This window comes from Sapajus apella, unplaced genomic scaffold, assembly GCF_009761245.1.
Source record: "Sapajus apella isolate SASKATOON/1434 unplaced genomic scaffold, GSC_monkey_1.0 scaffold9, whole genome shotgun sequence".
NCBI lineage: Eukaryota > Metazoa > Chordata > Mammalia > Primates > Cebidae > Sapajus > Sapajus apella.
Window position 1 is genome coordinate 41,725,447 of NW_022436949.1, and position 26,220 is coordinate 41,751,666.

A 26,220-nucleotide genomic window follows, 5' to 3' on the forward strand; every position below is an offset into this window, starting at 1 on the left:
CCAAAGAGAGCCCACAGAACCAAGTCAATTCTAAGCAAAAAGAACAAAGCTGGAGGCATCATGCTACCTGAGTTCAAACTACACTACAAGGCTACAGTAATCAAAACAGTATGGTACTGGTACCAAAACAGAGGTATAGACCAATGGAACAGAACAGAGGTCTCAGAGGCAACGCCACACATCTACAACCACCTGATCTTTGACAAACCCGACAAAAACAAGCAATGGGGAAAGGATTCCCTGTTTAATACATGGTGTTGGGAAACTGGCTAGCCATGTGCAGAAAGCAGAAACTGGATCCCTCCCTGACACCTTACACTAAAATTAACTCCAGATGGATTAAAGACTTAAACATAAGACCTAACACCATAAAAACCATAGAACAAAACCTAGGCTAAAGCGTTCAGGACATAGGCATAAGCAAGGATGTCATGACTAAAACACCAAAAGCATTGGCAATAAAAGCCAAAATAGACAAATGGGATCTAATTAAACTCCAGAGCTTCTGCACAGCAAAAGAAACAATCATTAGAGTGAGCAAGCAACCAACAGAAGGTGAAAAATTTTTTGCAATCTACCCATCTAACAAAGAGCTGATATCCAGAATCTACAAAGAACTAAAACAGATTTACAAGAAACAAACAAACAAACCCATTCAAAAGTGGGCAAAGGATATGAACAGACTTTTCAAAAGAAGACATTTATGAGGCCAACAAACATATGAACAAATGCTCATCATCACTGGTCATTAGAGAAATGCAAATTAAAAGCACATTGAGATACTATCTCACACCAGTTAGAATGGCGATCATTAAAAATTCTGGAGACAACAGATGCTGGAGAGGATGTGGACAAACAGGAACACTTTTACACTGTTGGTGGGAGTGCAAATTAGTTCAACCATTGCGGAATACAGTGTGGCGCTTCCTCAAGGACCTAGAAATAGAAATTCCATTTGACCCAGCAATCCCATTACTGGGTATATGTCCAAAGGATTATAATTTGTTCTATTATAAAGACACATGCACAGGAATGTTAATTGAGGCACTGTTTACAATAGCAAAGACCTGGAACCAACCCAAATGCCCACCGATGATAGGCTAGACAGGGAAAATGTGGCACATATACACCATGGAATATTATGCAGCCATAAACAACAATGAGTTTATGTCCTTTGAGGGGACATGGATGAACCTGGAAACTATCACAGTTTAGTCCCAAACCCAGAGGAAAGCATTTCAAATTTCTTAAGTAAATCCTTAAAAGGGTAATTTACACCACAGTAATTAACCTGGCATTTAAATAAACTGCAGCTTGAGAAAAAAAAAAAAAGACCACTATTATGTATTTTTTCTGTGAACATTTCCTTTACATGTTTTGCAGGAAATGTACTTTTTGGTTTGTCTGGATGAGAGGCTGTAACAGTAACATACTTCCAGGGCTTTCTTGTGACCAATCCATGTGGAATGCAATTGCAATGAATGGTCCAAGATGTTTTTTTACCTTTTCATCATTAACTCCCCTCTTCCCCAGGGTTGGAACTCCAGTTTAAATTTCTTCTCCCACATCCCATGGGCTAGTGGGTAACATAGACTGCTAGTCTAAATACATTTACCCTAGATTAGTTACATGAAAGACATTATCATCCTTGTCTTTCTCTTATCACTGTGCTCTGGAAGAAGTAGGTGATCAAAAAAACTATCTGCATTGTCATGATTATTTTGTTTACAAGATTTCTTGCTCTGCAGTCAAAGCTCATTTTAAAACTCTTTCACTGCTAATTCCAAATGGCTAAGAGGTAGAAAAGGTGATAGCCGCAGTGGCCATAGTGGCCCTGAGTAAGCTGCCATAGCCAGGTTGCCAGCATGGCTCTGATATAGCAGTTAAGAAGAAATTATTTAGGCAGATAGTGAGTCCTTGGTAAGGTTTTCCTTTAATGAAAAGCAGTCCCCAAATCATTTTCTGTTCTAACAAAGAGCAGCCTGTAAAACAGAGCTGCAGACATAGGCAAGCAAGGTAGAAGCTTGCACAGGTAAATGCCAGCACTGTGCCAGTAGGAAAAGGCTACCTGGGACTAGGCATGTTGAAACGGCAGCTCCATCTTCCCTTCCTTCCAGCCCACATGTATAGTAAGAAGCAGACAATATGGCAGCAGCCAAGTGGAAAGTCCACTTGCATAATAGAGGGGGGTGGCCAGCATTCTCCATGCATTACGTAAAACATCACATCTGCTCCAACCAATTTGTGGGCCCTATGTAAATCAGACGCCATCTCCTCAAGCCTGTTTGTAAAATCCAGTACACTTCTGTAGCCAGTCCAAATTCCCATTCAGGTGCCTCTCTCTTCTCTCTCACAGATATTCTCCTTTCTCTTTCTTTTGCCTATTAAGCCTCTACTCCTAAACCCACTCCTTTGTTTGTCATAAGAAAACAATCCATTCTGCATGAAAAATGGTAAGAGCAATTAGGAACATCTTAGAAAGGACCTAATACCACTAATCCATTTTGAAAGATACACATGAATTTGTAAGGTGGTCAATGATGCAAAAAATGTCTCAGGTAGGAATGATGTGCTGTGGTTCCTAACACCTGTTCTCCAATAAACTATGCATCTTCTTCTTCATTATCATCATTGTAGTTGTCTGTCATCATCACAACAGCCAACATTTGTTGATAGCTCACTCTGTCTCAGTATGATGGTCACTGCTGGCTGGCTAAGTTAGCACCATACCTAGCCCACTTCTCTTTTGCTTGTTTTCATTACTAGAAAAGTAAACACTAGTTTTTCTAGCTTCCCTTGTAGCCTAAGGTGGCCACATGGCAAAATCCTCACCAATGAGATAGAAACCAGTCTGCTAAAATGTTCCAAGAAGGCTTAAGTAAGGATGAATGTGGTTGGTACTATCCTTCCTGCCTCTTTTGGCTTTTAAAACAGTTAAGAAGTGAGAAAAATGAACTCCTGTTTAGGGCCCTGCAAGTCTGTTATGATATCACTTAAAGCCAAACCAGTCCTATGTAATAAAGTCATGCAGTGGTGTAAGCACTTTACAAGTACTAACACAACTAGAATCATTTGGGGTCTATAGATAATTTAAGAGACCACTTGTCAAACCAGTGATCAATTGTGTTCTATTGGCTACAGGATTCTGGTAATGTTCCAACAGTCTAACACTGACTCAGTCTTCACAGCTTTTAAGCAAAACTAATTAAAAGAAACAGAATAATTAACTCACAGCCTTTATTCTTTATCCTATGAAGAAAACCATAGTGCCTGTGCAGAAATTCTGAAATATATTATGAAATAAGTAGAAGATAGGTCAGTAAAGACTGGCTAGAATCGCAGACTAAATGCTCATATAGCTGACAATATAAAAATGGAAGAACTCAGACTGCTTTAATAATCAAAAAAGCACAAATTACCATTTCCTTTTTTATATGAAAATTAAAGACCCAAAGTCAGAAACAGTGATATTAGTTGGATAAAAAAATAAAAAATTCAAACAAACCTTTTGATTTTCCTGTATTTCTTCTCTCATATGTTGATTTACAGCAATTCTGGTTAGAGATCTGGAAAAATGAATACTAATATAATTGATCCTTCATTAAATGTTTAGAACTGAGCTATATAGTTCAATGTAATCTAACACTTTGGATAAAAAGCTCAAAACTCCAAATCCTTCATGACTGAAAAGTGTACATTTCCATATGGCCTAATTTTGCTTTCATTTGACAACAGTATTTGGTTCAAGTGGAATGGAGGCTCCCAAAATTTCATGTGTACTAACTGTATACAGTATGGACTGTCATCATTTACTACTTATTTTTTGAAAACCCTTGATTGAGAGAGCTATTTTGTGTTGTTTTGTCCAACAGAGAAATTTTGTATGAAATTACCAATGTATGTGTACATTAATGTATGTACATGAAGAATATTAGTTAACCTGGGATCTTACCAGAGTAGAAACTTCTAAAAGTTGAAATGATGGCTTCACATTACTTACTCTTTCAATTTTTTTTCAACTTTTTATTTAAAAAAAGTTTTTAGAGACAGAGTCTCACTCTATTACCTAGGCAGGACTATAGTAGCATGATCACAGCTCATCGTAGCCTCAGATTCCTAGGCTCAAGTGATTCTCCCACCTCAGCCTCCCAAGGAGCTAGGGCTAGAGGAACACACCACCATACCCAGATAATTTTTAAATTTTTTTCTAGAGATGGAGTCTTGCTATGTTGCCCAGGTTGGTCTAAAACTCCTCGCCTCAAGTGATCCTCCAACCCCAACCTCCCAAAGTGATGAAATTGTAGGTGTGAGCCACTGCACCCAGCCTATTCACTCTTGAAGAGTTTATAATTCACTTATAATTTAAAGACAGCAGAAATGTTTAAAATACAGTTGCTATGGACTGTATTCAACTTGATAATTCCTAAACATGGCTAGTTATATATCTGTCAATTTTATAAATAGAATTAAAAAATTAAAAGACTGTTAATCAAAAGCTCTGCTTTAAGGAAAACTCAAGTAGAAAACGGTACCTTAAACAGCACACAGTAAGTATATATTATTTTGAAAAATTTGGCATTAACAGAAATTACAACTAAAAATTTAATAATACAAATTTTTCATTTATTTAGCAAATATTTCATTTCAACAAACATTTACAGATTATCTACCAAACGATTTTGGAGATATGCTCAAGCCTACTATTTATCCATTAAGCAATATTAGCATATTTTATAAATTTTTCTTAAACAGATTAACAGCAGTTTTCTACCAGAATCTCTCAACAATTAGGCTGACTTAACATCAATAGAGCTAAACAACTGTCTGATCAAGATTAAAGTTATTTTATTTTATTTGAATTTGATCTAATAATTTTTATAATTGCCATTAATTAAAAGCATTATGGCTAAACATATATGACATTTATACACACTCATATATATTTCATGTTTTATTATATAAATGCTGACTTCTCAAATTCTTGGCTACTGAAATTAAAGTTGACTGAAAGAGGCATATCAATATATTCATTCTTAATCTGTAAATAAGGGGCCAAGCTCCTCTATTTCAAGATACCACCAAAAGATTCTTGGTATCTCGTGGCCAACCATGTACTATTTATTTCCTTTCAAAATTAAAGAATACATATATTGAAGATTCTGTAATTTGTACTATGAACAAATGTACAAAATAGTGTTTGAGACAATAAAAGGCACAGCAATCATTCTATGCTTAAGAAGGTATGCTGAGACAGAAGACTGCTCTCCCATTCCTCTCAATAAAACACCCTTGTTGCACATGCACTGTGACTTGTCACATATTTTATCTCCTCAGTATAAGCTAACTCATATTTTCCTTGTTGCTAATTTTATACTCTATCATTCCTAATCAGAATACAATTGCATCAAAGTTGTGTTATTTTGTAAATTCTCATAAAACATGGTCAACTTGCATTGCATGCACTGGCCTCTTTTAAGATATGCAAATGTATTTCCTATTGAAATGGAATGTATGTTTAATGTAACATCAGCATATTCATGGAAGCAGTTCAACTAGACATTCTCTTGGCAAAAAGTATCCACACAATATTCCATGCAATTAAGACATGACAAATCATTGGAATCTGAAAGGGTAAGAATATGATTTGGCAGTACTTTGGGCATAGATCTCCTACTTAGAATAATACTTTTTATTATCCTCCACAAGGGAAAGAAAAAATCCTCCTTCATTATTTATTGCTTAAACAAGTTTTTCCTTAGATTACTATGTATGATTTTAGAAAAGTTTTTATAAATTTATCTTTCTATTTGCCTCTAATAAGAGTTCCACCTTATAGTGCATACACACATGCACGTACAAGCCAATATTTTGCTCTGATAAAAAAATCCGTATATAACGAAGACAGGCCCTAATTTCATGAAAGCTATATATACAAGAAGTAATTGACATCTTCATGTTAAATGAAATCAGCTATTTTCACAAAACTCATTTAATAGAGTTCTGGCTACAATGAAACCAATAAACTTTAACATACCTGGCTTTTATGGGGAAGTTCTGTGAAATGTCTTTCATTAATTTAATGGCATCATAAACTGGAGTGGACATTATTTGAGAAGCTGCTTGAAAACTAAGATCTGAAAGGAAAAATATTATTAAGGAATCTAGCATAATGTTAGACCTTTATAGACATTTCCATGAAATTGAAATAACTGACTCAATCCTTCTTGCCAAATATTAACATACAAACATGTTGATAGTGTTACATCTGCATTTTTAAAAAGCTTTAAACGGAAAGTTATCACTTACTTCCAAATAATGTAAGCTTTATACTGTCATCAATGAGTGATTATTATTTAATTCCTATTATTTATTTTCCACAAATTATAGTATAATTTCAAGAGATATATGAAGAGAAATGCTCTCACAAAGCTACTTTTTCTATACTTAAATGAAACATGACAAAAAGTATTAATAAAAAGAATAACAAAGTGGTGTAAAAAGAACTTTAAAGAGCCAATTCTGAAAAGAACTTTAAGAAAATCCCACTGTGTTTAACTCAGTAAATAGAAACATTTGCTTTCTCTTTCAATTTGACATTGTTTTACTTTTATGCTGAAATAAAATCCTAAACTTAGTATTATTTTACCTGATATGACAGTCCTATAGAAAGAAAAATGTGTGTTGCTAACTGTAGTTAGTTTCAAACATGTCAGAAGAATTAATCTTAGTATTATTACTTTGTCAAGAGTCAGAAAAGATTTAAAACTAAATTATTTCCTTACCTAATAGTGAGGCAGATTGTTTCTCCTTAATATTTCCTTAAAGGTGGAATCCTAATTTATCCAATACTACTAAAATAACTAGTTTAACACAGAAAGGCTAGTTTTATTCCTGCATTCTCAGTGTGAAATGATGGGTCAAAGCCTATAAAAGAATGATCTTAAGGTAGCCTGGCATGGAATGGCAGAGTCTGGCAGACCAGGTGATATGGTTTGGCTGTTAAATCTCATCTCGAATTGTAGCTCCCATAATTACCACATGTTGTAGGAAGGATCCACTGGGAGATAAGTGAATCTTGGAGGCAGTTTCCCCAATACTGTTCTCATAGTAGTGAATAAGTCTCATGAGATCTGATGGTTTTATAACGGGTTTCCCTTTTCACTTGGCTCTGATTCTCTCTTGCCTGCCATCATGTCAAATGTGCTTTTTGCCTTCTGCCATGATTGTGAAGTGTCCCCAGCCACGTGAAACTGTGAGTCCATTAAGCTTCTTTTTCTTTATAAATTACCCAGTTTAGGGTATGTCCTTATCAGCAGTGTGAAAACAGACTAATACAGTAAATTGGTACCAGTAAAGTGGGGGCACTGCTGTAAAGATACCTGAAAATGATTAAGGAACTTGGGGACTGGGTAATAGGCAGTGGTTGGAACAGTTTGGAGGGCTCAGAAGAAGACAGGAAGATGTGGGAAAGTTTGGAACTTCATAGAGACTTGCTGAATGGCTTTGACCAAAATTCTCATACAATGATATGGACAATGAAATCCATAATGAGGTGGTCTCAGATGGAGATAAGAAACTTGTTGGGAACTGGAGTAAAGGTGACTCATGCCATGTTTTAGCAAAAAGTCTGGCAGCATTTTGCCCCTGCCCTAGAGATTTGTGGAATTTTGAACTTGAGGGAGCTGATTTAGGGTATCTGGCAGAAATTTCTAAGCAGCAAAGCATACAAGAAGTGACATGGGTGCTGTTGAAAATATTCAGCTTTAAAAGGGAAACAGCATAAAAGTTCAGAAAATTGCAGCCTGATGATGCAACAGAAAAGACAAACCCATTTTCTGAGGAGAAACTCAAGCCAGCTGCAAAAATTTGCATAAATAAGGAGCAAATGTTAATCACCAAGACATTGGGGAAAACATCTCCAGGGCATGTTAGAGACCTTCACACCAGTCCCTCCCATCACAGACTCGGAGGCCTAGGAGAAAAAAAAGTTTTGTGGGTCAGTCCCAGGGGCCCTCTGCTATGTACAGCCTAGGGAGTTAGTGTCCTGAGTCCCAGCGGCTATAGTCATGGTTAAAAGAGGCCAAGGCACAGCTTGGGCTGTGGCTTCAGAAGATGCAAGCCCCAAGCCTTGACAGCTTCCATATGGTGTTAAGCCTGCGGATGCATGGAAGTCAAGTATGAGGGTTGGGAACCTCTGCCTAGAATTTCAGAGGCTGTATGGAAATGCCTAGATGTTCAGACAAAAGTGCAAGCGTGGGGCACTCATGAAGAACCTCTGCAAGGCAGTGCAGAAGGGAAATGTGGGATTAGATTGCCCACACAGAGTCCCCACTAGGGCACTGCCTAGTGGAGCTGTGAGAAGAGGGCCACTGTCCTCCAGACCCCAGAATGGTAGATCCACTGAGAGCTTGCGCTGTATGCCTGGAAAAACTGTAGACACTCAATGCCACCATGAAAGCAGCCAGGAGGGAGGCTGTACCCTGCAAAGCCATGGGAGAGAGCTGCCCAAGACCATGGGAACCTACCTCTTGCATTGGCACTCCCTGGATATGAGATATGGAATCAAAGGAGATCATTTTGGAGCTTTAAGATTTGACTGCTCCACTGGATTTTAGACTTGCATGGGCCCTTTAGCCCCTTCATTTTGGCCAATTTCTCCCATTTGAAATGGCTATATTTATCCAATGCCTGTACCCCCATTGTGTCTAGAGAGTAACTAACTTGCTTTTGATTTTACAGGCTCATAGGTGGAAGGGACTTGTCTTGTTTCAGATGAGACTTCAGACAGTGGACTTCTGAGTTAATGCTGAAATGAGTTAAGACTTTGGGGGACTGCAGGGATGACATGACTGTTTTTGAAATGTGAGGACATGAGATTTAGGAGGGGCCATGCCCAGAATGATATGGTTTGGCTGTGTCCTCATCCAAATATCATCTTGAATTGTAGCTCCCATAATTCCCACATGTTATGGGAGGGACCCAGTGGGAGATAAATGAATCATGGTGGGGGGCAGTTTACCTAATACTGTTCTCATGGTAGTGAATAAGTCTCACAAGATCTGATGGTTTTATAAAGGGTTTCCCTTTTCATTTGGCTCTCATTCTCTCTTGCCTGCTGCCATGTAAGACATGCCTTTTACATTTTATCATGATTGTTAGGCCTTCCCAACCATGTGAAACTGTGAGTACATTAAACTTCTTTTTCTTCATAAATTACCAGTCTTTAGTATGTCTTTCTTAGCAAAGTGAAAATAGACCAAGACCCCAGCCTTCAAATTCTATCTGCATCACAAACTAGCTAAGTAACTTTAAATAGAATGTGTTCAACCTACCTCAACATGTTTCCAGTCCCCAGTACTGCAGTGAAACTACTACCAGTGCTAATATCTCCTGATTGCCAAACGCAACATTTTTTAGTACTTATTTTACTTACTAGGTTCTTTTTGCAATAGGATAATTTCCTGCAAATAAGTAGTACTGATCATTTTTTCTTTCTTAAGAATCTATTTCCTTCAGCTTGTATAATGTCCTTTCCATTTCTCATCATTCCACCATGTCTTCTTCATGAGTTTTACTTTCTGCATGCGGATGAACACCAGGGCACTCTCCCTGGTGCACTGATTTTGTCATTCTGCATTCTCAGTCACGATCCTCATTCTATACTCTCAGTCAGCACACTTTCCTTTTCAACATCTTTATGCTAGGATTTTTCAACTTTTAAAATCCTCGCTGTTCAGCTTAAGGACAGGATATTTACCCCATCACTGAACCTATCCATTTGGATATCTTACAGTGACTTTAAGTCAACCTTTCAACACTAGTTTCATTATTTCTGAGTCCCATATTTAGCCCCAAAGCCTGCTTACATGTTTTATAGATTCTCTCTACTCAGGCTCAAGCTAGAAATCCTAGAATCATCTTTGAGTCCTTTTCACAGTCTAAATATCTATATGCCTTCTACCACAGTCAGAGTTCAATCTCTCATTACACTCTATTACACGATTTCAATAAGGTCTAAATAGATTTCCTACTTTTAGCAAATTCAAATACATCTTACAGACATTGGGAGTCAATTAAAACTAAGCTAACTATGCATACTCTTTGCTTAAAGGCTTTCAAAAGCACACCATCACTTACAATTTTCTAAATTATGCAAGGGACCCTTAGAGAACATTTTGGAGGCTTAAAACATAACAATTACAATTTTTAAAAAGTGCTAAAATAGAGACATTAAAAAAGGATTTAAAAAATAATTGAAGATACTAGAAAGAGAGTATCTGAAATTATGGATTTGGGAATCTAAGCTGTATTGGAACTTAGAGAAGAGCTTCACAAACCATGATAAGGAGTTTGAACTTATCCTTTTAATTGATGTGCATGAAATCAGTCCTTTATGATGCAAATGCCTTGGCTAGCTAGTCCTATCAACCCCTTCTTACATTCAAGTCTCTCTGGAAGTATTTGCTTTGGAAAAACAGATAAAACTTTCTCACATAAGAGGACTCCATACTTTCTTTGCCCTCCACATCCACTCTATCCTGCTCCAGACCCCCAAAAGGCTGCCTATCTGAACTTCATCAATAAGCCCCCTTGCCCTCAGATATCTAGTTAGATTCCACCAATCCAAGTCACTAATATGGGATCAGTAAGCAAAAAAAGAGTAAGGACTGGATAGTTACTACCCAGATCCCTCCTTGTTGAGTCACAGTGGGCAGTCCCTAAGGGAATACTGTTGTGTCAAGCAGCTGTCTCCACATACTCTCAGGTTTTGGTAACCCCTCCCTCCTCTTCCTCCCTCAAGATTAGGGGTAGAAAATGTTTCCCTCTAGTTGCTAATACTGGAATGGAAAAATCCATTCCTTGCTGGTTTCCCTCAATCATGCCATCTTTGTAAAAAGTCCCTTCATTTAACTTTTTTAGTTTGTGAGTGCCAACATTTTCCTGTGGGGACTAATGTAAGACCATTATTTTATTAGGGATGTACAAGTGATAAAGTCTGGGTGATTTTACATAAGGCCAAAATCAGATTTTCATTTTAGAAAGATTATCTTAGTAAACTTTTTGAGAATGAATTTGAACCTACTGCCTCAGTTTAGTGTTATCATGATGTCAAGTGGAAGAACAGTCACAATGGCTGTGGTATAATGAAAGGAGGTCCAACCATGAGGTCTAGATGAGACAGAAGACACAATGAACAGGAAACTGTAGGCCAGAGGGGTCCAGAAAGAATAGATTCTATCAGTTCAAAGAGGCAGATTCTTTACAGTGAATCTATCACAATGGTCTTAATATCTCATTCTGTTGAATGATTTTTCGATTGATATATTGACTTTCTCATGATATAAGGCTTAGTTGATAGAACATTTATATTAGGTAGGTGAAGAATACCGGAAGTTATAGAACTTAACAGGTTGAGTCTTGCACATTCTGCTGTAATTTTAAAATGTAATATTCAATCATCTGTTAAGTGTATATAAAGCTTACCTAGATATCATACAGTACAGTATAAATAATTTCACTTGGACCAAAATCTTCACTTATTAGCTGTGTGGTAACTGGCAATTAAATACAGTTTATATGAAAGGACTTTAAATATATATAAAGGTAGTTTATATGAAAGGATCCTATAAATTATAATTCAGATGAAATATAAAACATTATTTGTATGTTATAAGTAAGTTTTGCTGGCAAGAGCAGCCTGTAAATATCCTTTTAGTTGTCATTTTAAAAACAGAAAGTAGATTGGTGTTTGCCTACACAACTGGGGAGTTAGGAAATGGGGAGTGACTGCTAATGACAATGTTAGTTTCTTTTTGGGATGATGAGAATTTTCTAAAATCAACTGTGGTAAGAGTTGCAGTATTCTGAAAATATGCTAAAAACTATTGAATGGCAGAATTTAAAAAGGCTAATTGAATAGTATGTGAATGTATTAGTATGAATAGTATAATCATAGTAATGTCAAAATTTATTATTTACATCACTAACATTATTTATAAAATAATCTATCATGTGAGATATAAAAGCTTATTAAACAAAACAGAGATCTGCTTTTTAAAATGTAACAACTTATTAAGCTGTTATATTTTAAAAAGTTGTTATATTATTAAAAGCTGATAAAAGATACAAGTTACAGATTATGCAGAAAGATGACATGTCCCCATGAGCTACTAAATCATTACAAATAAAGAAGAAAAATTACAAGTTGAAAAGGACTTAAAAGCTCCAAGCAAATCAAATTTTGTTCACAAAATATCTGCTTGTAGGCTTTCAGCACAGAAGCTGTTCCTAACTTTGTAAAACTGCATGTCCTCCATTTGATGTTTTCATTAAAGATTTATCAATGAAACATGCAATAGTCTTAACAGGATCTAAATTTCAAAGAGAAGAAAACTAAGATTGAATTTCATTTTCTCCTTACTGAGGAGTTAGGATTTTTAATCAGTCATAGTGTCTCCAAAAATGTAATTTAATACTTGAGACTAACCTATAAATCAGTATATACTTTTAAAATAACATCAAATAACCTTACTTCATATAATTTTAAGTCTTGCAAACATAAAAATATAGCTTGATAGATGATCTATTAAATACATACCACAAAAATAAAATCATAATTTATATTATTCACATCACTAGTAATTAACACTGTCCATAAAATAATCTGTATCATGTAATATATAAAAGCTTATTTAAGTCACAGGTCAGTTGCCAAAATGCTGTGTTAAAGTAGCTCAAAATACTGTACCTTGTAGTTCCCAGACTTTCAGAGGCGTCATTTGTTTATTACTTTCAATCAGGTATTTTTGGAAGGCTGTCAGATTATCTCTAAGATCCGAATATATTTCTCTGCATCAAAATATTAAGTGATGTTAAATAGCATGACCTATCACAAGCCATTAAACACACAGCATTTTTTTTCAAATTATACATTCCAAGTAATTAGACACAAACAAATCATTCATCATTAAGATAATCATAAACAGTGATACAGCTATACTCACAGAACTTAATGAGGAGGATATATAGGTCTCTTATTAAATATATGAAACAAAACAAAATCTGGAGGAATATACTCTCAATTGTTAGTGTGACCCGTAAGCGATGCAAGGATGAGGGCAGAATTATGTTTTCCTATTATATGCTTCTTTGTTTAACATTTTATAAATATAAGCATCGCTTTTATAATTGAAAATAAAAACTATAAGGAAAGACAAAAATGCCACATATACTCTTAAGAGTTTATTTCTAAAAAGTTCCATCTTTGATTCTTATAAAAAACTAAAACAAGATAATTTTACTTATTGTTAAATATCTCTAGGCATCAGTTAGAGAGAGCCAAATAATAATGTAGTAGAATGCTATTTTACTATACATACAATCTAAACTATAATCTTCTTTTCTCTATCACTCATGAAATCAAGACATGGTGCCATTTCAGATTTAAATGGATACAATTATTTAAAAAAAAAAAACTTTGCTATCAACACAACTTATAAACACACATTTTCTATTACTATCATACTTTAAGTTCAGGAATACAGGTGCAGAACAGGCAGGTTTGTTACATAGGTATACACATGCCATGGTGGTTTACTGCACCCATCAACCCGTCAACTACATTAGGTATTTCTCCTAATGCTATCCCTCCCCTATCCCCCCAGCCCTCAACAGGCCCTGGTGTGTGATGTTTCCCTCATTGTTCAACACCCTCTTATGAGTGAAAACATGTGGTGTTTGGTTTTCTGTTCTTGTGTTAGTTTGCTGAGAATGATGGTTTCCACCTTCATCCATGTTCCTGCAAAGGACATGAACTCATTCTTTTTTATGGCTGCATAGCATTCCATGGTGTATATGTACCACATTTTCTTTACCCAGTCTAATACTGATGGGCATTTGGGTTGGTTCCAAGTCTTTGCTATTGTAAACAGTGCCACAATAAACATATGTGTGTATGTGTCTTTACAGCAGAATGATTTATAATCCTTTGTGTACATACTCAGTAATGGGAGTGCTCTGTCAAATGGTATTTCTGGTTCTAGACCCTTGAGGAATTGCTACACTGTCTTCCACCATGGTTGAACTAATTTACACTCTCACCAACAGTGTAAAAGCATTCCTATTTCTCCACATCCTCTCCAGCATCTGTTGTTTCCTAACTTTTTAATGATCACCATTCTAACTGGTGTGAGATGGTATCTCATTGAAACTAAATATTTTCTTTTTGAGATGGAGTCTTGCTCTGTTGCCAGGCTGGAGTGCAGTGGTGTGATCTCAGCTCACTGCAACCTTTACCTCCTGGGTTGAAGCGATCCCCTGCCTCTCAGCCTCCTGAGTAGTCAGGACTACAGGTGTGCACCACCACACACACTTAGTCTTTTGTATTTTGGTAGAGACGAGTTTTCACCATGTTTGCCAGGATGGTCTCAATCTCTTGACCTTGTGATACACCTGCCTTGGCCTCCCAAAGTGCTGGGATTACAGCACGAGCTACCGCGCCTGGCCAAAAACGCATATTTTCAATAGTCAATAGACAAGAAGACTTTGAAAAGGGAAATGAAAAATAAATACAGAATATAGATACAGAAATATGTTATTCTTATAGTTATAAATATATATACTACAATGTGAATATCTTACAGGTTTACTACAATGTGGGAACACATTTTGAAAACTAATCAAGATTAAGACTGCTGTGATAGTAAAAGGACAATGGCATTTCTTCCAAAAAGAAGGTCACTATGAATTAAACAAACATTTCCTTTTTCAATATTTTAAGTTACAGGATTATAAGTTTATAAGAGCTACTCTACTATACCAATTTTCATATTTAATCGTAATCCTAGCAATTTTCACTGCTGAAATTCTTTATATAATTTAGATAACATATGTATTATTCATACTGTATCTCAAAGCAAAGGATTTTGCTTTGAAATGAGCAATCAGTTTGAGTCACTGTGGAAGAATTAACTTTTGAGTATTCACTTTTCAAAATGAATAACCATATGAATTTTAGAATATATTCTTCTAATTCTGTGAAAAATGACTGGTAGTTTGACAGGAATAGCATTAAATCTGTAGATTGGCAATATGGCCATTTTAATGATATTGAGTCTTCCAATCCTTGAGGATAGAATGTTTTTCCATTTGTTTGTGTCATCATGTCATCTATGATTTCTTTCAGCAGTGTTTTGTAGTTCTCCTGTGGAGGTGGTTCACCTCCTTGGTTAGATGTATTCCTATACCCTTTTTTGTGTGTGTGGCTATTGTAAATGGGATTACCTGCTTGATTTGGCTCTCAGCTTGAACATTATTGGCTTTTAGTAATGCTACTGATTTTTATACATTGATTTTGTATCCTGAAACTTTACAGAAGTTGTTTATCAGTTCTAGGAGCCTTATAATGGAGTCTTTAGGGTTTCCTAAGCAAAAGACATGAACAGGCACTTCTCAAAAGAAAACATATAAGCAGCCAACAAACATGAAAAAATGCTCAACATCACTAACCATTGGAGAAATGCAAGTTAAAATCACAATGAGATACCCTCTCACACCAGTCAAAATGGCTATTATTAAAAAGTCAAAAAGTAACAGATATGGGCAAGGCTGCAGAAAAAAGGGAATACTTATTCGCTGTTGGTGGGAATGTAAATTAGATCAGCCACTGCAGAAAGCAGTTTGGAGATTTCTCAAAGAACTTCAAACTACCACTCAACCCAGTAATCTCATTCTGGGTATACACCCAAAAGAAAACAAATCATTCCATCAAAAAGACACATGCACTCATATGTTCTTCACAGCTCTATTCACAGTATCAAAGACAAGGAATCAACCCAGGTACCATCAAAGGCAAATTGGATAAAGACAATGTGGTACATATACTACCATGGAATACTATGCAGCAATAAAAAAGAACCAAATCCTGCCCTTTGCAGCAACATGGATGTAGCTGTAGGCCATTATCCTAAGTGAATTAACACAGGAACAAAAAACCAAATACTGTATGTTCTCATTTATAAGTGGGAACTAAGCATTGGGTATACATGAACATAAAGATGGGAATAATAGACACGAGGAACTTTTAGAGTGGGGAGATGGCAAAGGCTGGAAAATCAGTGGTTGGGTACTATGCTCACTACCTGAGTTACAGAATCATTCATACTCCTAAACTCAGCATCACACAATACATCCATGTAACAACCTACACATGTATGCCCTGAATCTAAAATAGAAGCTGAAATAAAATAAAAATAAAAATAAAAATGAATAGGTAAGTGTTCCAAGTGATCTCTGGAGAAAATGCAACTTAATCTCATAAAAGTTATATTTAAAAGAGAAAAGAATTATGAATTACCGGACATTCAGATAGTTGAAAATGGAATAAAAATGTACCGTTAACTGCTAAATTAATACCTTACTTAGAATAAATCAATTTTATAAGATGTATTAACATTTTAAGGCCACTAGTATACTGCTTGGCCAACATACTTTAAAAAGGTAACACAGTTATCCATATAAATTAGTGTAGCCTCCAAAAATGTTACTCTTACTGTATACAGTTATCTACTTATCACCAGCAGAACCAACCTGAGAGTCCTTCATAAATAACTGTAAGACTAAACAAGAACTAAAGGTGTTAATAAAAATATTTCTTTAAATAACTTTGCCTAAAGAAATTACAAACTTTCCCTTATAAATAAGGGAAAATGTAAAAGGAAAATATAATATAAAGGAATAATAAAATGTAAAGGAAAAATAAAATGACAGCCATCCCCATTCACAAGTATTCAGAGAGCACTCACCATCCTATTCCTTGTCTTCAATCAGCATGGCAGGAAAAAAAAGGGTGGTAAAATTTTAATTTTTGAAACGTTACTTTTATGTGTATATGAAATGGTAATCTGTAGCACAGAAATTTAGGGAAATAAATGTTTTCTCTTCTTTTGGGCTATACATTTGTTCAACTTCCAATATTATCAATGATTTTTTGTAACTCATTAGATCTGTAAAGTTCTAATTCTATAAAGTTTTTAGTTTTCTGTCAGAACTTTACCAACTCCTGTTTCTCTAAGCACACTAAGTCAAATTTATCATATGAAAAGTGATATTAAACATCTCATACTTTTTGAATGTCAGAAGAACTGCCTTAAAAATAAAGAAACGAATAAAAATATTTATCGCAGCTTGCCAATTTAAAAAAAACTAAAAATAACACTGAGTTTAAAAATAGTAAATATTAGCTAACATTATTACTACAATATTTATTTTAAAAAATAATTATTTACTCTATTTCCTCAAAAGAAATTAATTTAGGCAGTATTTTGTGAACTATTTTAACAAATAATAATTTAATAATTATAATATTTATTCCTTTTATTCATGTTTAACAAACACATTAATGTTTATTATAGGCCATGAATTGTTCTAAGTACTTTATTACTAAATTATATTATTCTCTCCAAATATAGAAAGTTCCTAAACAAGTAGGTACCATGCCAATTATTTACTTGACTTTTATGACAACTGTGTTAGAATGGATAAAAAAATTACTGCTTTCGAGTATGGAAAAGCATAATTTATATGGTAAAAGCACCATATAGTGCAAATGAAGAACAGGATCAAAAAATGCTAGAAGGCTAACAAATATTTACCAATTTATTTGTTGCCTTGTGTTTGTTGTTTCATGTCTTTAGGGTTTAGGCCATTCTATAAATGCTGAACTTAATTTATGGGACAAATAATTTATTCTGGGTAAAAGGAGAAAAAGATACATATTTAACAGCGACCAACCACAGGTATCAAAAGTCTTACATTTTGAATTTTCTAGTTATCCCAGGGATACTACCTAAGTTCTAGAAATAAACTCCCACTCTCACAGCAGTTTTATCTAAAGAAAAAACTTCCATCTTTAAGATTAATATGAAAATAAACTTCAACTGTAAATAATTCAACATATGGCAAAGGTTTCAGAATTTTTATAAAGAGACGTTACAATTAATAAAAAAGGTATACACAGCAAGAACTAATGAGCACAAGTTAGGAATAAGCAATTTACCCAAAAAGAAATTCTAAGACCAATAAACATGAAAAAAAGTTAATCCTTGCAATAATAAATTGCCAAGAGTTGACTGTTCTTGGAGACAAATTATGAAATGGGTTTAATCCAGTGAAATGAACACAGAATTAAAAAAAAATAAGAAACACCATTTCACCTATTAAACTAAAAAAGATTTTAAAAACAGTATGAGTGATTATTAAAGTTCTGGGAAATGAACACATTTCACATCCTGGAGTGATGTACATGTTAATACAATTTTGTGAGGGCAATTTATAAGCATGAATCAAAAATTTCAAGAAGTACACATACTTTATCAATTTTTTTCCTGAAATTTGTGCTAAGGAAAACCTGCAATGCACACAAACTAGTACACACACAAAAAAAAATTCAATGAAAAAGTAAGGAAAGAATTTAAAGTGCAGTTCTATGAGACTGTTTCAATAAATGATGGACTATCCACAAGATGTGAAAAACACAGTGATCCACTATGGTTCTACTGTGCAAAACAGTATGCTGTGTATACATTTATTTGTTGCAATAAAAATATTCACAGAAAAACTGGAAAAACATACTGTACATAAAAACGGTATAAGAGTTATCACTTTAGCTGTGAAATTAGTGATTGTTTTTCAAATGTTGTGTTTTTTGCTTTCCATAGCTTTTTGATATCAGCCTTGTGTTACTTCTGTAATAAAAACAATCGTGTCTGTGTGTGTACTTTTTCTTTTTTTTTAAATAAGCCTGCAGCACCCGGTATTCCCAGGAGGTCTCCCATCCAAGTACTAACCAGGCCCGACCCTGCTTAGCTCCCAAGATCAGGCAAGATCGGGTGTGTGTGTGTACTTTCTACATAAAACAAACGTGAAACACATGGCAAAATAGTATATCAAATTAATTCCTTAAAACAAATGGGTATAATAATAACACCAATTTCATTTCCATTCAGACTTACTTTAGTTTCCCAAAGAGAAATCCTTGAACTTCATTTGCTTCAGTCTCATCCTCTACAGTAGTATTAGTCACAGCTACATTTTGGAAACAAAACCAAAATAAAACAAAAATATTTTCAGACTAGGAAAAGAACATGTAATCAAAAATCAGAAGAACTTGGCTGGGTACGGCAGCTCATGCCTGTAATCTCAGCACTTTGGGAAACTGAGGTGGACAAATCACTTGAGATCATGTGAGACCAGCTTGACCAACATGGATAAAGCTTGTCTCCACTAAAATTAGCCAGACATGGTGGCATGTAGTCCTAGCTACTTGGGAGGCTGAGTCAGAATAGCTTGAGCCTGGGAGGCGGAGGTTGCAGTGGGCTGAGATCGTGCCACTGCACTCCAGCCTACGGGACAGAGTGAGATTCTCTCTCAAAGAAAAACAAAAAAAATTAGAACTCACAATGAAATGAAATTCCATTTGTTTTACCTTGTTTTTCCTTCATGGACCAGATTAATACATATATATGCATGTGTACAGGCTTACATTCCTGAGTGTGAGCTTTCTTTTTAAACACACTTGGATTGATTAAATACTTAGCAACCATAATAAAGTGCTTTATAGATTAGTTAAAAGCCAGGTTCTATTTTATCATCAGAAATGATAAGCCGAAGGTCCTGCAACAAATGCTGGATTTAGCTTTTAAGTGAGACAGGAGATCCAAATCCTAAGTTTAAGTTTAAATGTAAGTTCCTGTGTATTTCCAACACCTTTAAAGATAATCAAGGAATCTTTAGAAAGACACCAAAACTCATGGCCTCAAAGAATAAAGATATAATATTTTATAATAGTCATTTCCCCTCTCCCTTACTTACCAAATAATTATACTATACAGTGTGGTTGGTAGAATATGTGAAGGGTGCTATAGGATTATAAGGATTGTGATCTCTTACAGTGTGTGGAGTGGCTCTGTATCAGAGTAAATTAGAGCTCAGCAATTATGCTCCCCCTTCTTACTTTTCCAAAGCTCTGGATCTCTAGGACTACAAGTAGAAACAATCCTGATCATTTGATCTAGTCTTCTTTTTCCTCTTGTTTGTTCATTCATTCACTGGGCGAACATTTACTGACTGCTCAGTATGAGGTGTCTCTGACAGGATAGACACCAGGAACAACAGAGACACAAAAGATACAAACCATGCTTGCTGGACAAGGAGAGAGACAAATACACAGACAACTTTAGTAGAGTGTGTAAACTTTTCTAAAAGAAGGCACAGAAAGATATGGTATATAGAAAAGAGAAGAGCATTCTCTAACAGAGCAGGAAGATAGGTAGCCATCTCAGAGGCACAGACTGATATATTTGAGTCTTAAAAGATGTGAAGTCTATAGATGAAATGAAAGAAGCCAAGACAGTGGTAGGCAGAAGGAATAGCATATGCTAAGGGATGAAAGTAGGAGAGGTCATGAAGACTTCCCATGGAGCCCATGCATAAAGGCATCCAGGGAACAGAAAACTATTCTAAACAGTAAATAATTTAGTGTTGCAGACAAGAGGAGACAAAGAGGAGAGGGCTGAAGGAGAGTAAAAAAAAAAAAATGCGACTGTGAAAAGCTTTGTTTGCTATGTTCTTACACCTGAATTTATGAGAGAGGTTAAGGGAGCCACTAAAGGATTTAACCAGTGGAATCAGTCCGATTTTCATCATCAGAAGTTCATTTGTAAAGTACTGGATATTAGATAAATCTGTTTTTAGGGGTGGTGAGATTGAGGGCATTGAAGACCAAAGATCAGAGAGATGGCTAGTTGAAGCTCTGATACATGTATACAGAGAGAAAAAAAGAGACCTGCACTAAGGAGTGGCAACTAGAATTGACAGGCAAAGACATATTCCAAGTGTGTTTAAGAGGCTGGTGACAGAATTTAGTGCATAATACAGATGACATTACAAGCACAAGAATAGCGAAAAATGCCTTAAATTACTATTGTGATTATAAGATACTAAATTATAAAGCATTGTAGAGCTATACATAAGCTATACAGAAATATATAAAATCGGAGTATTTTTATTATACTTTTTCAGTAACTCTTTAATCAAAAATATTTAAATTACAGTAATACAGATCTTTATTTGAAGCACATTCAGTTGGAAGAGCTAGAGAGAGGTCTGTGATAAAGGCAGGGTCTCTATATGAAAAACAAAATTGAAGCAGGAGCCTCATCTGAGTGCATACAAAAGAATAAACTTAAAATTCTTAGCCAAGAATCAAGCATAAATAAATTTGACATGAACCAGGTAATAAACAACTTCCGTAAGTATTCTGAGAACTTCTTTAGTTTATTTAAGTCTCCAGAGTCTCTTCATCTACAGCATACATTTAGTTCATAGAATACAGATAGATATTGGTTGGTAGATCACAAACCTAATGAATCTACCTCATCTAAACAATTCACAGGCCTCTCTCATCCTGCTTCAGGAAAGGAAAAAAAACAAAAACAAAAACCTACCATCCTAATTTAATTATAAATATTTCAGACAAAACATCCTTACATGGGCCAGACCCAAATGCCTATGCCAGTCACCTCTAGCAATAATCAGCCTCATCTATTGCCTCAGTGTATCTTACATATACTATCAATTGTTATATGGTGATGCAATGGTTGCAAACTCATCGGGTATAAGCAAAATAACGTACAATTTCATATTTTGAAATAAATGTTGATAACCAGTAACATTAAATACATTTCTTTCAGCTTAAAATTTAATTCCAGGGGCCGGGCCCGGTGGCTCAAGTCTGTAATCCCAGCACTTTGGGAGGCTGAGGCGGGTGGATCACGAGGTCAGGAGATCAAGACCATCCTGGTCAACACGGTGAAACCCCGTCTCTACTAAAAATACAAAAAAAAATTAGCTCGGCTGAGCATGGTGGCGCGTGCCTGTAATCCCAGCTACTCAGGAGGCTGAGGCAGGAGAATTGCCTGAACCCAGGAGGCGGAGGTTGCGGTGAGCCGAGATCGCGCCATTGCACTCCAGCCTGGGTAACAAGAGCAAAACTCCGTCCCAAAAAAAAAAAAAAAAAAATTTAATTCCAAATTAAGTAAGAACATGTCCACCCCATCTCTAGCCTCAGATGAACATATGCAGGATTATACTCATTAAATTTTTTAAAAACCAAAGTATGTAAAAGACTCCAACTTTTCATTCTACTCAAGTACTGAGACAGAAAACTTACTTTTAACTTGGGTATCATCCAATGCTTTGTATTCTGTACTCTTAATTGCTAGCTCCACACCATACCCAGATAAGTACATTTTCCGTGAGCTTGGTTTCTGTTCAAACATATTTGTTTTATAAAAAGAGAAAATACTTAGTCAAACATCTTGTTTTAAAGTCAGTACCATGATGTATTTGGACATAAGGGTAAATGACTAATATTGAAGGCTTTTAATCACTGTGAAATATCTGGGGGGTGTTTACACACTCTCTCTAGTCTATCAAGGAATCAGAATTTGGTTAATGACTATTTTGTAAAATCTTTGTCATGACTACTGCTTTATTTTTCTTGAATTTTACAATTAAAATGAAAAATATCTGATCTTTTTCTGTCATACCATGAACAGAGGATCCAATACAGTCAAGTTTCAACAAAACTGGTCTCCTTTTTGGGGACCCCCCCAAAAATTTGCTAAACCAAAAATGCTATTCACTTGCTGGTTGTCTAGACGCAGGACAACTACAGTATTGCCAAAAGCAAATACTGGAAAGTAGTGGCAAAGAAGACAAAAAAAATAGTCAGTGCTGTGAAATACCTGATTAGAGTTTTATTTCTCAATGATTAAAATATACCAAATGCCACAAATTAATATCTGTTCGTGCAATAAGGGGGTACAGTTGACTAAAACAGAGTTGTCCAAAACGTTTATGATCAGAATTTTAGTATCTTTAATTTTGTTCTATAAAAGGCAAATATTAAATGTACTCCTAGAGATTACCTCATCAAGCAAGAGAAGTCACCATATTTTATTCAAAAGGAAGCGACCTGTATGAATACACATAATAGTTTTATGTTTTGTTTTGGGTTTTTTTTGAGACAGAGTCTCACTCTGTTGCCCAGGCTGCAGTGCAGTGGCATGATCTTGGCTCACTGGAACCTCTGCCTCCCAGGTTCAAGCAATTCTCCTGTCTCAGCCTCCTGAATAGCTGGGATTACAGGTGTGTGCCACCACGCCCAGCTAATTTTTGTATTTTTAGTAGAGACGGCTTTCAACATGTTGGTCAGGCTGGTCTCGAACTCCTGACCTTGTGATCCACCTGCCTTGGCCTCCCAAGTGCTGGGATTACAGGCGTGAGTCACCACGCCTGGCCAATATAATAATTTTAAAGATGTTCCAGCTTCCTGACTAAAATTCTTGTTGGTTGTACTGCAGCCATTATCATTTGGTATATCTCAAGGGGTTAGAAAATCACTTTAATCTAGGGCTCAGCAAACTCCCTGGAAGATGCTATGTGTCTTTGCTTAATTCAGGTTTGCACAGGGGCAGTTGTGCATGATGGAGGAAAAGGTACAGATTGGAGGAAAGGAGAACTTTCGTTGCGCATTATTCTTTGTATTCTCGTCTTTCCTCCCTAAACTTTCTACCAAGAGCTGTAATGATATGCATATGGCCAGAGTGACTGTTCTTTTGGCCTGTTCTATTTCTAAATAAAAATATGTAAAAATTAGCTTCAGATTTGCAGACAAGTAAACATTGCTACCCACACTAAAATTTAATTTGCTTATTTCTCAGGCCCACATTATATATGAAAGACAGCATGTAGAAACTGGGTTATTTATAACTATAGTAATCTGACAACGTTGAAAATTTTTTAGAGTTTTCTATTTCATAAAAGCTCAATTTAAAACTACACTTTGCATATCTATTCAAAAGACCAATCAGTTGGTGGCTAAGTGAATTGAAACTATAAGGCCGCATATCTTGTTACAGTTCATAAAAGAAATGTAATTTTGCATAACCAATTTACATTATCAGTTCTGGAAAGGTATTAGCTCTTCAGTAATAAAAATGTTTCTTAAATTCATATTTACTTTCCTCTTTTGAAAATGTATTGATATAAAATTTGAATTGTAGTTTAGTAAGTGTGGATTTGCAAACCAAACTGCCAAATCAACAGGTTAAAAAAAAAAACAAAACTTTCGTTTTTCTACTTCTTCTTTCCCCCACAAAAAGGCATATGTTAAAAATGTAACATAAATACTTCTATTTTTATTAGAATTACATATTGACTAGATTTACATTACATTTTGAACATACAAGATGCCATTCATTAAATATAAGGCTATAATTTGATATTACTAAATGCCCAGATAGCTAATATGATTTCACACAAGCATACTTAATGGTCACTTTCTCTAAAGAATAACTTGAGACAGATTCTCAATAGATAGGCATAGCTCCTCAGGGGGATGTAAGAATCACTTGGGAGAACATTTAAAAAAGACAAACACATGCAATTAACAACAACAAGAGTTTAAACTGCACATGTTTACTTATACATAGATTATCTCCCACCTTGTCACCTGAGACAGCAAGTTCAACCTCTGCTCTTCCATTGCCTCCTCAGCCTACTCAATATGACTACGAGGATAAAGACCTTTATGATGACCCACTTCTATTTAATGAAAATAGATTTTCTCTTCCTTATGACTTTCTTAATAACATTACTTATCTAGCTCATTTATTGTAATTACAGAATATAATACATGTTTCATAAAAATATGTGTTAATTGACTGTGTTATCAGTAAGGCATTCAGTCAAAAGGCTATTCGTACTTAAGTTCTGGTGGAGTCAAAAGTTATATGTGGATTTTTTTTAACAACGTGAGGGGTCACTCTGTCTAACCCACACGTATAAGGGTAAACTGTACTTGTATCTCCCACTCCCATTCCTATTCTCATTTGCCTCTCAACTCTGCCTTACCTGACAGAGAATCATAGTCTTAAGGTACTACTGCTATTGATGGGAATGTATCCATCCTTTTAGCAAACTAGTTGGGAAAAATTGAGAATTACTGGTATAAGAGAATTAGACAATATAAAATGTTTTGAGTGCACACTCCAGACCCATGACTCTCTATCCTCTTTTATATTTAGTTTTTCTGAAAACACTTTCATCACATCTAACATAAATCTGTTATGTTACATCTCTTGCCACTAAAATTGAAGTTCTCTGAGAATAAGGAATGTTTCTCTCTTATTCAGTGCTACATGAACAATGCTTGGCACAGAGACATTCAAATATTTATGGAATTAATGACTTAAATATGTAATCATTTACAAATTTTACATACACCCACAATTTCTCTTTATATTGCACTTTACAGATAATCTTTATGTAGATTATGCAAATATCTGTATGCCAACACACTCAAGAATATTTAAGGTTTTCCACTTCTGCTAAATAGCAATAACCCACTCAAAATTACACAATGAACAATTAAAACTGAGAATGTGAAGAACACTTGGGAAAAAATACATTTTATATGATGTTATTGTAGGGCAAGTCCCTGAAAGATCTTGGCAACCCAACTCTTCCTCATTTTCTCACTTGTAATTCTCAGAATACTGTAGAATGATGTGCTGGAAATGCCAGAAATATGAAGAAATTGGCCAGTAAAGCCAAGCTTTGCTTTAAAGCCAATGCTTTAGCACAGCTCATCAAGTTGCTCCAAGGAATAAAATCCAGGGCAGAGCAGGCTTTCAGGGTTCCTCAGCTGTGGTGCAACATGAAGGACATGCACGTGAGACTCCATCCATCCTGGGCAGCTATCCTAAGCACTGGCGGATCAGTTTGGCATGAATCCTTAGGTGTCTATTGTCCCTTGCTGCATATCTGTGAGTAATAAAGTTGCTTTGCTAAACTTGCGTGAGTTTTATGTCTCACCAGACTCATGCCAGTGAACTGATACTGGTACACAGTATTGGCAAGGAGTTCACAGTCCTCCCCTGGGATTGATACCAGTGCAAAGGAACCTTGCATCATAAATTATCAAATATATGAAACAAAATTAAGATACTGAAATAAGCTACGTATCTTCTATCACCAGTACTAAGCACAGTGCCCAACTTACAGGCATTTATGGAAGATCATTATAAAGGCCATAAATTAATAACTCCTTTCCATGTGAAGTCTCCTTTGCAAGGTGATCTTGCCACTTCTTACCAA

The 26,220-nt window shown here is 35.5% G+C and overlaps 1 protein-coding gene across 5 annotated transcripts in view; it reads right to left on the bottom strand.

Annotated features, from left to right (window-relative positions):
• UGGT2 (UDP-glucose glycoprotein glucosyltransferase 2) overlaps window positions 1-26,220 on the bottom strand; it is a 243,684-nt gene that overhangs the window by 167,201 nt on the left and 50,263 nt on the right. For 4 of the 5 annotated variants that reach the window (XM_032277500.1, XM_032277501.1, XM_032277502.1 and 1 more), the window contains exons 6-10: window positions 22,229-22,325; window positions 19,011-19,083; window positions 12,749-12,849; window positions 6,035-6,134; window positions 3,506-3,566 (exon numbers count right to left, since the gene is read on the bottom strand). In XM_032277500.1, coding sequence (XP_032133391.1) covers window positions 3,506-3,566; window positions 6,035-6,134; window positions 12,749-12,849; window positions 19,011-19,083; window positions 22,229-22,325 — 432 coding nt within the window. Of the gene's footprint in view, window positions 1-3,505; window positions 3,567-6,034; window positions 6,135-12,748; window positions 12,850-16,802; window positions 16,818-19,010; window positions 19,084-22,228; window positions 22,326-26,220 lie in introns of those variants that run through there. The other variant, XM_032277504.1, reaches the window with a different exon arrangement.